This window comes from Thunnus albacares, chromosome 19 (genome assembly GCF_914725855.1).
Source record: "Thunnus albacares chromosome 19, fThuAlb1.1, whole genome shotgun sequence".
NCBI classification, from domain to species: domain Eukaryota; kingdom Metazoa; phylum Chordata; class Actinopteri; order Scombriformes; family Scombridae; genus Thunnus; species Thunnus albacares.
In genome coordinates, this window is record NC_058124.1 from 21,596,877 (window position 1) to 21,613,304 (window position 16,428).

General features: G+C 40.5%; 1 protein-coding gene and 1 long non-coding RNA gene across 3 annotated transcripts in view; one reads left to right on the plus strand and one right to left on the minus strand.

The window, feature by feature from the left end:
* The window catches only part of LOC122969265, a 40,339-nt gene extending 23,924 nt beyond the window's left edge, over positions 1-16,415 (minus strand). The window contains exon 1 of the long non-coding RNA XR_006398958.1: positions 16,343-16,415. This is a non-coding gene — a long non-coding RNA (uncharacterized LOC122969265). The remainder of the gene's footprint in view (positions 1-16,342) is intronic.
* si:ch211-195b13.1 (STKc_SGK domain-containing protein) lies at positions 65-14,255 on the plus strand. Of its 2 annotated transcripts, none has more exons than XM_044334814.1 (13): positions 65-312; positions 8,346-8,421; positions 9,250-9,328; positions 9,423-9,463; positions 9,572-9,629; positions 9,736-9,819; positions 9,972-10,103; positions 10,197-10,309; positions 10,428-10,551; positions 10,663-10,758; positions 11,220-11,375; positions 11,490-11,579; positions 12,205-14,255. In XM_044334814.1, the coding sequence occupies exons 1-13, from the start codon at positions 285-287 to the stop codon at positions 12,367-12,369; spliced, it is 1,242 nt and encodes a 413-aa protein (XP_044190749.1). In that variant the 5' UTR covers positions 65-284; the 3' UTR covers positions 12,370-14,255. The 2 variants fall into 2 exon arrangements, with proteins under 2 accessions (XP_044190749.1, XP_044190747.1); XM_044334812.1 differs by lacking the exon at positions 65-312 and adding an exon at positions 7,491-7,729.
* Positions 16,416-16,428: the final 13 nt, after the last annotated feature.

A 16,428-nucleotide genomic window follows, 5' to 3' on the forward strand; every position in this document is an offset into this window, starting at 1 on the left:
GCAGGCAGGGCGATAAGAGGAAGAAACAGAGAGCAGGCACGGGGAAAAGGGAACTGCAGCGAGGAAAGTTATTAGCCTGCGAATCAAAGACTTTTCCGACCAGAGCTGCAGTGAGAGCCATTGACAAGAAGAGAGAGAAGGAGAGGGAGGAGGTGTATTTACAGGAGGGCTACAGTCGGAGGCATCTTTCACATGCACTCAATCACCTGGACGCTCTGCAGCAGACAGACGTTCATTCATCAGAGACTCTGTGCCCGATTGCAAATATAATCACTTCAGAGGACATGAAGACCGGAAAGAAATCCTTCATAGGTAGGATCTCCTTTAATTCACTGTCTGTGTTATGAGATTGTGTTTTGGGGATAATGTGCAGCCTCTCAGCAGCACAGCAGAGGATGATGCATCATGAGACGTGCAACTTTTAAATCTCCGGCATCTAAAATCTGTCCTTGTTTTTTTATTTATTTATTTTTTGCAGTCATTCGTATGATTGCTTTTTATCTAATTCAATCCCCTCGTCTTTTCACATTCCCTCTGCTCGCCTTGACGTCATTGCCTCTACTTAGATGCATTTTTTGGTTACACAAGTAACTACATGACCGGAATCAAAGACATCATCTTGCTCTCCTCCGTCTGTTCTTGTAATGTCTGGTTGATTTCGTAATATCCAAACCAAAAGACTCTCAACGCCTCCCCGCAGCTCCTCATTTCATTTGTCACCTGAGAGGATAAAAGCTGCTGCCGGGCCTTGACATTGTAAACCAGGACTGAAAGGATGGTGTCATTTTGGTGTTTAGTAATAGCCTGAAAAACAGTTTTAGTCTCCCATATACAGATGGATAACCTGACGTGCCAGATGGTTTCTTACACAGAACCATCTGAGAAGTCGTCCTTGGAAACTGTATGGAAAAGGGCAGGCACTTTTAAAAAATACTTGACAGGTGATTGGAGGAACCATCTGTCTGGAAACGTCTTACCTTATGAGGCAGCTGGATTTGCAAGATCACGCGAGAATCCTCATAGGACACTGACTGGTCTGAACCACTGTTCTCAGGCCTCAGGTTATGCGCTTGTGTCTGAACCAACAGTGGTTCGGACACAAGTGCATAACCTGAGGCCTGACAAGATGGATTCTCTCATGAACAGATGGTTAAACAGATGGAAATACAAAGCTAAGATTGAAAAATCTGAAAAGCAAATTTGCCGTATCCTCGTAACTCCTTAAAGAGATAGTACAACATTTTGGGATCTACGTTTATTATTCGCTTTTTTTAACTGATCATCACAAGAAAATCTATGCCACTCTCATGTCTGCCCATTATATACAAGGCTACAGCCAGCAGTTGGTTAGTTTAGCTTAGCATAAACACTGGAAACAAGGGGTAAAAAGCCTAGCCTGGTTCTAAAACCATAAATTAATGTTATTACACTTTGTTTTTAGTTTGAATTGAAACAAACAAGATATAATGTGTTTGTTAGTGAGCTCTGGAGGTGCTGCTTGTTACTTTTGGACCGAGCCAGGCTAGCTGTTTCCCCCTGTTTCCAATCTTTATGCTAAAGCTAAGCTAACCGATTGCTGGCTGTAGCCTCATATTTAACATGCAGATCAGTATTATCATCTCTTGGCATGAAAGAGAATAATCATATTGCTCAAAAAATGAAACTATTCCTTTGAGACTTTGATGAAAAGCTTATATGCTTACTTTGCATTTTTGTGTGTGTGTCAGCGTGTTAGCCATGACCTTCAATAAAGACTGGAAATAAAGAGAAACAGCTAGCCTGGATACAAACTTGTATAACCAAAAATTGTAGTTTTTGGTTTTCTATGAATTAAATAAACGAAACATAACATGTTAGTGAGCTTCAGAGGTGCTGGTGGGTGGATTTTTTAACTTTTGGACAGAGCTAGCCCAGCTATTTTGCCCTTTTTCCTGTCTGAGTGATATCAATCTTCTCATCTAACTCTCTGCAAGAAAGAGAATAACTATTCCTTTAAGACTGTCCCCAAACTTGGTCTACTTTGTATTTTTTGTGTCTGTTTTGCTGTGTTAGTCACATCCAGCTGTACATATTTTGCCTTCAATCTGCAGCCTAGCAAAGCCAGCTCATAAACGTCACTTTACTCACTGATCTGGAAAGGCTCAGTGGGTATTTCTGGATTAGTGGCATCATCATTGGGAGTAACCCAAAATTACTATGCAGGTGACTGGATTAGACTTTAACCAGCTGACAGATTATTGACAACTGTTTTCAACACTGTCACTTTTCTGCACCTGACTGAACAAACCCAACACTCGATCCATCAATCCAGCAAAAAAGAGAAGTGAGAAAAGGCAAACAAACATACCTCATTTCATACAAACATCTAGTTTTATTAGTTGTTGACAAGGATAGCGAGTTGAGTTCAAATTCGTACTACAATACATCTTGTTGTCATCATCTTAATGACCTCTTACACTTGATTAACTGGTTTGGTAGCCAGCCACCACACTCTATTGATTCTCAGTGGATGTTTTCCAGATGAATATCTCATCGTGATAACTGACCTCATGAGGTTTACGCTGGATTTGTGAGGATGTCAACACTCAGCACACCACAGACTGGATCCAATGAATAACTTGCTGGTGGCTTTGCTAGTGATTTAGTTTTATTCAAGCTAACCTTTGTGCTTTTATAGAGAGGGAAAACAGTGACATTGAATCAACAGTTTCAGTATTTTTACCACATTTCCAGTCAGTTGTCACTTCATACGTAGGTCATAATCATACAGTTCAAGCCATTATAGAAACAGGAACTGCATTCAATAACGAAAGTCACCACTGCCCACTTATTCATGATGATTGGACTAGATGGGAGCTGCAGTCAATGAATGAAAGTCTGGTGCTCTAAACAAAAATAGTTTTCATCTTATGTGCTTCCTTTTTAACTGTTGAAAGTTTCAGTTCAGTCTCACATACAGCCCTTATCTGATAGAGCAGAAATATGACGTTAGACTGGTGCTAATAACAGCGTACGTCAGGGGAAAGCTTTGTACTATCATGATAGTAATCATAGCAGTAATAACAGTCACATTAATATAATTAATAGAGGATTTGCGGTTCTAAGTAGGCAGGATCACAGCACTTACTTGGCTGCAAATTAAAGTTATGCATCATATGAAATAATTTGGCAGCAGTGTGTGTCTGAGTCATCACATAAGAGAGCAAACAATTTTTTTTTCCTCTTTTTTATCTGATGAAGCAGGCGCATGAGCATCTAATCCCTGTGGAGGATGGAAATAAAAACATCTCATCTCCTGCCTGGGAATTCAGGAGGGAAACAAAGACAGCGTAATTCTAACTCTCGTTTCGTGAGCCAAATCTGCTCCCACTCGCTGGGGCCTGAGGCCGCGCTGGACCGACACCTCCGGTCTGCGTCTCTGCGGTTCTCTGTATGAGTAAGGCTAAGTGCCAAGAGTATGTGAGAGACTCATGTCGAGACAGAAAAGAGGAACTGAAGAGAAATTAGATTTTAGCTGTTTATCTGTTTTCTAGCGAGCACAGAGCAGAGGTGGCGTGACTGCGTGGGTGTCAAAACCAAGGCCGTGATCGTTCCTTCAGAGTCTGTCAACAAGACCAACAGTGTAATTAGACATCCTCCATCCTCATTAGCCAACAGCCTTCCTGCTGGCCTTACAGTTGGTCGCTGAGGATCTGTTAGCCTAGATGACTCATTCATCCACCTTCTGTTGCCTCCTACCCACTACACTGGAAGCCAGCAGCAAGGCAGGTAGAAATCCCAGTTTGTGTCTCTTATGTGTTACCATTAAATCACAGAGCTAAGCGTAAGATTTTCTGAAAAATAAATACCAAATATGCAATCTTTGGAAAACCCAGGTAGCTTAACAACCTTCACTATTGTTCTGAAGGTATTTCCAGAAACCTCAAAGACTCTTCTGCTGCACAATAAAAAAAAAGATTTTTAAAACCTTTTACAAATTGCGCTTCCTTTTCTTAATAAAAACAAAGATGGTAGCTGGAAATTACATCTAAAAAATTTTTTAAAATCTGTTGATATTTAACTTGCATTTTCAAAAAATGCAAGGTAATTTCCAGCTACAGTTGCAACTTAGGGAAACAAAGAGTTTTGAGGGATTTTGGAAATACCAGGGGGGACCCAAAATCCCCCCAAGAGACCATCGATAGCACAGGAATGGGGTTTATTTAACAGATTTACTGCTAGGTAGTGTATGCCTACAGCTTGGTGAAACTACAAGTGGGACTGACTGAAAGGGAAAAGATTTACAGGAAGCTCTGGACACAGTGATAAAAGATGACTACAGGAAATGTTTCCAAGAATGGGAGAAGTGCTAGAACAAGTGTATTGCATCTCAAGGAGAGTAGCTACTTTGAAGAGGATTAGAGAGGAAATACTGAAAGGTTTATAGTGACAGTTTCTTTTAAGAATTCCAGGGATGTTTGGGTGTCCTCTCGTACCTTCAGAGCAGCAGTAACTGTTGTTAAACGACCTTTGATTATTTTTCAGAAAATCAGATGCTTAGCTCTGTGACTCGAATGTAACATGAGAGGCACAAACTGGGGCTCGTTTTTTTTCGATGCAACTCACGTAGCAACCTGCAGCCCCAGAGATCGCCTACAGTCATGTGGTACAAACGGTACCTCCGCTGAGGATGGTGAGGAATGATCGATGGCTCAGCGTGAGAGTTGGAGAGGCTTTTTACTGAATCCGTTGGCAGGTGACTCACACGACTACTTGTCAGCGAGCGGAAGTGCTGCCTGTCTGTTTAGCATCAATCACACGATTGGACAGAGTGATGGAAAGCAGGGTGGCTTTTGTGAGGGTGCTAAATAAAGCCTGATTAATTTGTCATATGACACATAGCAGCAGCACGGGCAGTGGTAGGACATTTATAGGAAGACAGAGAGAAACTGAGAGAGATGGCATCTCTAATAAATGAGTTTGATCAGTCTGAATCTTAGTTTCCTTTCTCATTTTATCATCTGTGCGTCAGTTTAACTACTCAGAAAAAAAATACATCATTTTCAAAAGGGGAAATACCACCTCATGCAAACGCAGCTGTTTGTTCAGCAACACCTGACTTTCTGTTCCATCACAACAGAAAAAACATGCAAATCAAAAACAGGCGTGGCGGAGGAATTGTGCTCTTCAAGGGAACTACCCCAGTCATGTTTGTCCCAGAGCATGTTACCAGAGATGATAGCATTATACACTTGAATAATTGAGAGAAAGGGTACGTGAGGTGAGGAACAAAAAAGCCTCACACAAAGCCCGGGAGTGGTGTCGGTGTCAAGCAATCGGATCTGGTGTGTTTCTGTGTGTAAACAGAGCCGAAGCTGAGCTGTGAGCAGCCTTTCCAGGGTATGACATGATAAACCGCTGGACCCGCACAGCTAGTTTCTGTTTGGGCCTATTCCACAGATAAGGCACTTAACTTCCTCTTTCCTGCGATACAAGACCTACCGGTCCTGTGAAGTCTCACTTCCCTTAAATTATTCAGGACTGTCACATGTCAAACAAGGGACAAAACCCAGGAGTTCCCCAATGACCGACTTCAGCAGAATGAATCTCTCAGGACTAAAGCAGGTATTTAGAAGATAAATGCTCTCTGTGAGATAAAAACACTATTACACTGTTCTAGTGGTAGAAAGTACCTAAGTATTTAAAGTACTGCACTTAAGTATAAATTAGCGGTACTTGTACTTCACTTTATTTTTTCCATTTGACGCTACTTTATACCTCCACTTCACTACATTTCAGAGGTAAATATTGCATTTTCTTCTCCACTACATTTATTTGACAGCTTTAGTTACTTCTCAGTTGAAGATTTGACACAATGGATAATATGACAAGCTTTTAAAATACAACACATTGTGAAAGATGAAACCAGTGGTTTCCAACCTTTTTGGCTTTTGACGTCTTACAAAAGGCAGTGTGTAGTCGGGGTCACATTTCAGATGTCTATGAGTTGTTAACAGCTCCACCAAATAGTGATTTTTCCCTCTAAACTTCTCACATGGTTTCATTTCTATAAATGTTCAAACGATCAAATATTTCACCAAAAATCAAAGATTAGAGGAAAAGTCCAAAAATTGAAAACAGATTTGTGTATCAGAACTTTGTTTTTTCTTCTTTCCTCTCCCATTAATCATCTCACAACCCCTCAGATTTATCTGGTGACCCTTTGGAGGGGCCCGACCCCTAGGTTGGGAACCACTCGACTAAACTAGCTAAGTGTATATAAAGTAGTTCAAACTAGCTCCACCTCCAGCAGCTACAACAGTAACATGCTGCTCTAACACTGAAGTATTAATAATCTAATGATGTCATATTAGTAAAATATCAGTCAGAGGGACCAAACCACTACTTTTACTGCAATACTTTCACTACATTTTGCTGCTCATATTGATGTACTTCTTCTTAAATAGGATTTTTCATGCAGGACTTTTACTTGTAATGGAGTATTTTTACATTGCTGTATCGGTACTTTAACTTACGTAAAAGATCTGAGTATTTCTTCCACCACTGGACCGTTCTATGTGTGACAAAACAAAACTTCACCCGACAGACACCAAATAAACGATCCTCAACAGGTCAACACCCACTGGAAAATTTGCTATGTGGATCAGTCTCTACCTCAGGCGGTATAGCGATTTGCATTATGGCACACTTATGTAACTTACAGGGTTAGTGGACCACAGCTGGACTGATCAGTGCCCCGGCTTAGACGAGCATGATGTCACCTCTGATTTCTCTGAATTTATATAACGCTGCCAGTAACCTTCATAACCTTGACCTCAACATCAGGCACAATAAGCCGCAGAAATCCACGAATTATTTTGAATGAAAGACACACAGAGATATATGTAAATTGCATGTATTTATATAGGGTATTGTCCACGCTTTGTTATTATTTATCATGCATTTTACAACCTCTATGAGGATTACTGGGATGAGAGATTGCAGCTGTTTAAATGCAGCAGTCGTGACATACATATTTCTCCTCGCGCTCTCAAAATAAAAAGACTGCAGGAAGGTTTGACAGCAGCTCAAATTGGAGTCACGATACCAGAAGAGAGCATCAGCTGCTCTGTTGGTGTGACTGCAGTTTTTCCATAACAACTGATTGGAAACCTTTTATGTGTGAGCTGTGTGTGTGTGTGTGTGTGTGTGTGTGTGTGTGTGTGTACAGTGATTACATTCCCATTGAGAGAAAATGTGGAGGAGGAAGAAGAAGAGGCCCCTCACTCTCTCTCTATCACCACCACCTCCTCCTCCTCCTCCTCCTCCTTCTCTGCGGTGAGCTCTCCTCGTCATCCCCCGCCTCCTGCAGGCAGAATATGGGTGCAGCGGAATCCCGTGACGTCACGCCCCCGGTGGTTGCCGTGGTTACAGCGAGTGATGTAAAATGGGTGTCGCCTCCGGTACCACGTGCTCCCCTATAACATGTATATATATGGGCCGGTTGTCCTCGCGCAGTGAGCAGCGGTGTTCAGAGCGGAGAGCGCGGCGTGTGTGCGGAGCTCTGCGCGGTGAACGGGACCCAAGTCAGCAGAACCTGACTGATAGAGGAACTATTATTGTTTTTGTTATTGTTTTTTGATCTCTGTGTTTATACTGGATACTCGTTTCTCGCTCAACATGGCTGTGACTGAAGCTGGATGCGATCTGACTTACTGCAAAATGAGGGGGATTGTAGCCGTTGTCACGGGTGAGCGACCAAAATAATAATATACAGCTGAATATTATAATAATATTCATCACTTAAGCTGTTTAATGAAACAAACTATGTATGAATTATTTTTCATGTACCGATTAGTGAAACAAACTAAATGTTTTCATTGATTAGTAAGGCGAGCAGCTCTCAAGCGGTTAATTAAACCTAATTGCAAAGTGATTTTTTGTTCTACCTTTATATGAATTGTGTCGAAAAATCTGATGAATCGCTTGCAATTAAGAAATCTGCTTTCTTATGATTTTTTTTTTCTTTTTTAAAAAAACTTCAAAACTGGTTATTTGTATTGTAAGAATTTAGGATGGAAAATGCTTTGTTGGCCACCACTGCTGGTATCTGAATGAGTGACCCAAGTGGTTGCATAACCTATAAGCCCGCAGCATTAAGAGGTCTATGCACAACCGCGCAAATCTGTCCTATAACTGGATATTTGGAACTCACACACAACGGATTACAGCTCTAACACGGATATTTTCTTCTCCGGTGGAAGACAAAAGTCTTTGCATCATCTGTGTTGAATGATATGTTTGATGATTCCTCCACTGACATATATGCCCCCCCTCTTCCTCCCCCTCCTCCTCTCCGTTTGCAGCTTTCATCAAGGAGAGAAAAATGGGGCTGAATGACTTCATACAGAAGCTGGTGTCTACTCCACATATCTGCCAACAGTGAGTATTTTTAATAGTATTTTGAAAGGAAGATGTATAATTTGGAGGGAAAACTGAGGATTAGGCACAAGAATCACCTCCGGGCATCAGATACTTCCTGGGCTGTAGTATTTATTTCCGATCATTAGCCCATTCATGATCAGCGTGCATTTGCCAATCCAATCAGCTACCTGAGTTTGGCAGGACATTCTGTGAAAAGTATAATCTAGGTGCAAGAATCCAGGGTAAGAATAGGCCTTTCATGACGAGCCAGTAGCAACCTCTCCATTGCCTAATCACCTTTCAAATAAATCCTCTCTGTCCCCTAGACGAGGATAAACCGGTAATTCAATTATTACATGATACGGCTCGGGCCATCACAGTGTCCTGAACTCACAAACCAGGCCTCCAGGTCAGTTGGGGTCTGGTATTGTGGAAAAAAATACCCGGACGGTGCATCTGTCTCCTCCAGATGCTCCGGAAGAAAAAGGGTCTAAGGGTCTAAAGCTGGACCCCTGAGTCCTGCAGAGCTGTCTGAACAGTCTTGTTGCAGGTCAGCAGCTTAAGCTTTTCCTCAGACAGGTTAGACAGTCAACACAGATGAGTGTGTCCTAAACATGACCTGTCTGGATGTTTCAGACGGTCGATTCACACCTCCGGCAGAGGGTGGGGGGGGGCAGGAGTGTTCATTCTGCCTTTCAGTCACACAAACTGTCCCAGATCCTGTGATTTAACTGTTTAATCATCCAGATTCAATCATCCAGTTCTAAAAAACAAAAACACAAAGTCATAATGACACAAGAGAAATAACAAATGAAAGTTCATCTTGTTCTCTGTTTTTTTTTCCAGTGTTGAAGTTAATAACTTCCTGAAGATTGATGAGAATCAGAACGAGGAGGTTGAAAATGATGAACTTCCTGATAGTCCGGTAAGCAGAAACCGTTTACTGACTATGTGACTCATTTTCTTTCCAAAAAACAATCCAGTGTGCTGATAAATTTCCTCATTTCATATCTTTTTAGATGTGCCTAAATTCAAGAAGTTCACTGGTTGAGGACACTCAGTAAGTAGCCTTATGAAATCTCTTTATCTGTAAATCTTGACGGCTACAACTTTGTTAAAAAGTGTGTCAGTAAAATATCCTAATCGTCTGATCGTCTCTCTCCATTAGGATCAAACCCTGTGATTTTGACTACCTCAAAATCATCGGCAAAGGCAGCTTTGGAAAGGTGAGTCTGTCTTTCTGTGCAACTTCTACTAATGTAAATTCTCTTACTGCTCATGTCTATCATCGCTGTAACGCCATCACTCATGCAAATGTTTGCTCGGATACAGGTTCTGCTGGCTCGACACAAAGAGTCCACAAAATACTACGCTGTCAAAGTGCTACAGAAGAAAATCATCCTGAAGAAGAAAGAAGTAAGTCCTTTAGCTTACATATGTTTTCATCCCATCTCATGAACTCCAGAGATTAATCACATATACACACACCTCAAGTAGTTTTATTTGTATAATGTTAGATGCCACAATGATGAATAGTGAGTATAATATATCTTCTTCCTCCCTTCCAGCAAAAGCATATCATGGCTGAGCGCAGTGTGCTGATGAAGAACATCAAGCATCCCTTCCTGGTGGGGCTGCACTACTCCTTCCAGACTACTGACAAGCTCTACTTTGTACTTGACTACGTCAATGGCGGAGAGGTAAGAAATGTCTCACAACATCCAGAAACCAGAATCAGGTCAGAAAATCTGTTTCAGGTAGATATTAACAGACGTTGTCTTGTTTTCTTTCAGCTATTCTACCATCTTCAGAGAGAGAGGATCTTCCTGGAGCCCAGAGCCAGGTTTTACGCTGCTGAAATTGCAAGTGCACTTGGCTACCTCCACTCCCTGCACATTGTGTACAGGTAAAGAACGATCCTACAGCACCCCCTAGTGGACATCTATGAACGTACTCAAGTGTGCATGGATAACAGTAGCTCTGAATCCTTTTGGTGAATCCTTTCTTCTTCTTCTCCTCTACAGGGACCTGAAGCCTGAGAACATCCTGCTGGACTCACAGGGACATATTGTCCTGACTGACTTTGGCCTCTGCAAAGAAGGTCTTGAGGCCAATGGTACCACAACAACCTTCTGCGGGACGCCTGAGGTACAAATCTCTAGACAGCCATACATCCGTTATCAATACAGAAACACCACCGGTGATAAATGAGATGATTCTTGGACTTTTGTTGACTTTTTCCTGTCGCCTCCTTCACAGTACTTGGCCCCTGAGGTTCTCCAGAAGCAAGCATACGACCGCACAGTTGACTGGTGGTGCCTGGGATCTGTGCTCTACGAGATGCTCTATGGACTCGTAAGTGAAATCTGTCATTTTATGCCTCTAGGACTGCAACTAACAATTATTTTCATTATCAATTAATATGTAGATTATTTTCTCGATGAATGGATTAGTCATTTGATCTTTTAAAATGGTGAAAAATGACAATCGCTGTTTCCTAAAACCCGAGACGCAACCTAAAATGTCTTGTTTTGTCCCAACCAACAGTCCACAACCCAAAGATATTCAGTTTAATATCATAGGGGACTAAACAAAGCCGAAAATAATCATATTTAATAAGTTGGAACCAGAGAATGTTTGCATTTTTTAATTAAAAAATGACTCAAAACGATTAATCGATTCTCAAAATAGTCGGTGATTCATTTTCTGTCGATCAACTAATCGATTAATCAACTAATCGTTGCAGCTCTATTGTCCTCCTGCTTGTTCATGTGTTAAATAAACTCAAGTTGTTGTTTGTCTCTTTTGCTTTACAGCCCCCGTTCTACAGTCGCAACACAGCTGAGATGTACAACAACATCCTGCACAAGGCTCCGGTGCTGAAGCCCAACGTGTCAAATTCAGGCAGGGAGCTGCTGGAGGGGCTCCTGCAGAAGGACCGCACCAAGAGGCTGGGAGTGAAGGACGATTTTGTAAGAGCACATTGCTGACCTTTTAAGCACACATACTGTAAGAGGAACTGTAAAAGATCAGTGAGGTTTGTTTACTGTCAACCTTCTCATCTAGAATTTCTATTTGCCTTCCAGCTCGAACTCAAGTACCATTCCTTCTTCTCTCCCATCAACTGGGACGACTTGATGGCCAAGAAGATCACACCTCCATTCATCCCCTCAGTGGTACGTTCATTCTTATTTTCATTATAGATTAATCATTTTGTCTATATAACGTCAGAGCTACAAAATAGTGTTTCCCAATATTAGGTCATATTAGGTGCAGTGACAAAAAGCTGAATTGATGCTCCCAAAGATTTATGTCTTCAACTTGCTTGTTTTGAGTGACTAATAGTCGAAAATGTTGAGAGATTCAATTAACTGTCATATATGATAAGGAAAAACAGCAATACTTCAAATTTCAGAAGCTGAAACCATCAATTATCTGGCATTTTTGCTTGAAAATTGACTGACACGAAACATCATAGCCCTGCACATTAAAAACCTTTTTGGAAGCATTTATACAGCATGCATGTGCCTTTTTTCTTCCATATGTTAAAAAATAGTGAAAAAATGCCAACCGCAATGTTCCCAACAGTTCAAAACCAAAAGATATTTAATATATGATTTAAAACATTGAGCAGCAGAAAATCTTCATATTTGAGAAGCTGGAACCAGAGAATGTTTGGCATTTTTGGCTGATAAATGATCAAAATGATTTAGTTCACACGCTGATATTACCAGAAACATCGTAAGGTGACTTTTTTCTTTAGATTACATGTCTAATGTTTGCTCCTGCTTGTTTTCACAGAGTGGTCCCACAGACCTCCGACACTTTGACCCCGAGTTCACCCACCTGCCCGTGTCCTCCTCCCTGTGCACCGACACCCTGACTGTGACCAGCAGCATCAAGGAGGCAGCGGGAGCCTTTCCGGGCTTTTCTTACGGGCCCCCGGCAGACCACTCCTTTATGTGAACATCCCCGCCCTTTGCTGTCCCGGGAACTCACAGGAAACAGGATAAAAGCTCTGGATCGAGAGTCTTATATTAACAGAGGGACCACACTGGAGTAGTCTGTCTGGAGGGACGTTTTAAGAGGATCTAACTGATAAAATGGACATGAACACCGGGGATCTTGTGCATGACTTGTGTACAGATGGGGACTCTCATGTTACAACACCACTGGCCCCATTCTTCTGCCTCAACCACCCGAAAACTAACAATACGTGTGCCAAGTATGGATGCACTCTGGGGTCAGACAACATCACTACCCTCCGATGACCCTGGATCTCACGTCTACCGGTGAAGTGACATGAAGAGAAGTGCCTGAGGTTCAAAAGGCAGTTTGGACGGCAGCAACAGCGTTGGCGAGATCCAGCTTTATCAAAAACCACAAGTTTCACTTGAGTGGACTTTTGACCAGGGCGCTAGCCGTTAAGGGTGATGCCTTCATTACGTGTCTGCATATGTTAAAACTGTATTTGTCTCAAAGTTCACAGTGCGTTTTTATTTTCATGTGAATGCTCAATTGCACTTGAGGAAACAAGGGTCAAGAAAAGTGAAAGATTCTGCTTTAAGCATCAGCTACTTGGATTTAAATGACTGCATATCTTCCCACTTGTGAATTCATATCTCCACTTTGGACAAATAAATGACGGCATTTCAATACTGTACAGTACTAGTGATACTTGGACCAAACAGTTAACCATGTTCTGCTTTTACAAAAACACTTTTTTTTTTTGACCGGCTTGTCCTCGTAAACTGAAGATCAAACTTTTACTGTACTGTGTAGAAGAAAAAGTTACACATATTTTATTGAAAAACCAAAAGGTTTTCCATGTTTTAATAACCATAAACATACACTGTTTACTTTTAAGAAAACTCTGCATATATTATAAACGAGTTATACTGTTTCCTTGTACATAAAAATAGATTTAATGAAAATTCTATTTCCTGTATGGCAATATATTTCTTTTTTTTTGTTTTTTTTCCAACTCCTTTTCATTTACAACCAGTGACTGTGTTAATCTATATCTGTTGTTTGCAAACTTTATGAAAGATTTCTCTTATTGATCAGGAGAGTGCGATACAGAGTTCAACCAGCAATAACAGGCGCACATCAATGATAGCACATACTGTATATCAAACTTCTTTTAAACTGAAGTGATTGCTGTTTTATTGCAAACACTCTAGAGAAAAGTAGAATCTATTACAAATGTTTTTTGTATTTATGCATCATGTAGAGAAGAACTGTGAATGTCTTGTGCCTGTCCAAGGCGGCCTGATCCATGTATACTGTACATATCTCCTCTCCCTAAACCTCCTGCTCCCTTCTCTAAACAAGAATCTGTATAAAAAAAGTGCTTCGTTAACTTGATGAAGAACCACTAGGTGGAGCAGGCGTTGGTGTTTAGCCACACGCCTACTGCATGATATGGTTCTGGAAAGTGCAATAAAATCTTGTCCGCTTGGAAAGAATAATTATCATTTCATCTATTTTAGCAGAAGTGTAAGTTGTAATATATGAACTGATATTCATTAAATTATTACGAAAGGATCTTCAGTCAAACAGAATTTGCTCATAACTTTGTTTTATTGCCCCACATTTTAGGCTGATGGATACAGGAAGTGCATTTTCAAGCCTGCTGAGAATTAAAAAAATAACAACAACAACAAAAAAAAAAGGCAGCACACAGTTCTAGATCATTTTCTTCCATATTTGGAAGCATTACTTTTCTGTTTTGTATTTTTATGTATATTTATTTTCATGCCACTGCTACTGTATAAAAGAATTTACATGATCAACTGAAATATTGAATTGTAATCTGTGTCAGAAATGGCAAATAAAATCTCTAAATTGGAGGCAAGTGGAATGTTTTTGCGTTATATATATCCTACAACTTGTACATAATAATCACAATATGTTATCATGTTGTTACAACTAAGGATTATTGATTGAATACTTTATTAGTTTATTATTTGGTCAAGATGTGAGAAAATTCTGACAGATGTCAATCACCAATTATTAAAGCCTGACGTGGCTTCTTCATATGTTTAGTTTTGTCCGACCAACACTTCAGAAACCAAAGATAGTCAATTCATTAGCACATAGGGTGAAGAAAAATTGAAAAATGGTTGGTATTTTTGCTTGGGAAAATAACTTAAAAGATTACTCAATTAATAAAACAGTTGCTAATTAATTTGCTTTGGACAGACTAATCAATTAATCAATTGTTTCAGATCTAATTGTATTTTTAGGAATTGATGTACTATTTAGGAGTAACCCACTCCCTCACAATTACAGGTTTTATCTTTCAACTCTGCTGCTGTATGTACTTTATTCATATTTTATTGCACTATGCACCTATAGGCTACATTTTATTTCATGTGACATCTTGTTAGCTTTATATTGTGGTCCCAGAAAGCTCAAAAGCTCAAACTTAACGTCCCGCTCCGATCAAATATGTGTTTTTCTTTTGTTCCTTCAGTTTGATGTTTGAGCTTCACTGATGTTATGTGCAGAGGTTGACACATGACGGCTGTTGACATTGACATTTGTCAGCTGAAAGCGGAAAATTTCTGTGCTCACTAACCTTAAATCTAAGGTTAAGGGGCGGACCTACGAGCGTGATTTGGGACATCACAACTAGTGGTCACAGCATTAAATTTACACAAGTGTGATGTGGAAACTTGAAGCCTCTAGTGCATAAACACTGAGATCAGACTTTACAGCGACATCTTGTGTCCTGCAGTAAAACTTTTGAAATTAAACATATTTGTATATTTATAGATTCTGGATTTTTAATGAGGGAGAAGCAGTAGATGTCATTTTAAGGATTTTTCAACAAGGTAACTGAACATTTTTGTAGCAAAATATGTCAGACACAATTTATTATTCCAAGCAGAGGATTTTTATACATGATCTCTAAGTATTGAACTCGAACTTGGCTATCTTAAAATTAGCCAAACAAATACATTAACAAACTATTTTCTATACATTTCTACAAGCTTTTTGACATCTAAATGCATTTATATATTTATATATACAGTGGAGTCCAAAAGTCTGAGACTACATTGAAAATCTCATAAATCTAAATAAAGAACGCAAGACTCTAATCAGCAAAAGTGCTGTCAAAAGAAGGCTTGTAGTGGTCTAAGAGGACGAGTAGCAGTTTCTAAACCACTAATCAGAAGGGGAAACAAGGCCAAACGTTTGGGGTGAGCTAAGAAATACCAGCATTTCACAGTGGATGACTGGAAAAAAGTCCTATTTACTGATGAATCCAAGTTTGAGACTTATAGCAGTAACAGACGGGTGTATGTAAGGAGATGAACAGAGGAGAGAATGATAGTGCAGAGTATCAGACCGACAGTGAAACATGGTGGTGGGAGTATTCAAGTCTGAGGGTGTTTTGCCGACTCTGGAGTTGGACACTTGCACCGATTTGACTCCAACCTGACCGAGGAGAAGTACCACTCCATTCTTCAGAGACATGCTATAACCTCTGGTTTGCATCTTTGTGGAGAAGGATTCAAACTGCTGCAGGACAATGACCCCAACCACACCTCAAAGCTTTGCAAGAAGGGACAAGGAGGCCTGACTGTCATCGGTTTTTCCTCCACAGTCACCTGATCTCAACCCCATTTAACTTGAGTACATGCCAGCTCGAGTAAATACTGTCATTAAAGCAAAAGCGGGACAAATACTAAGATATTCTGAAATTCATTGACATATTTCAAGGATTCAACTTTTCACTCAAATTGTTAAGCTTATATTATCAGTTGTAATGAAAAAAATAGTAATTCGAAACAAAAGTATCTTGACTAGTAGTCTCAGACTTTTGCAGCCCGCTGTATATATTTAGCAAAACACTCTGGGAGGAGGTTGACAAGGTTTAACAAGAGAGGGAATCTGTTCAAACAACAAATGTTTACAGTGTGCCCCTCACCTGTGTTGATGTACCGCCACACCTGTCGCCCTCCCGTCGCGCCATGCCGTGAATGAACATACCGCACATGCGCAGTAGGCCCAGCA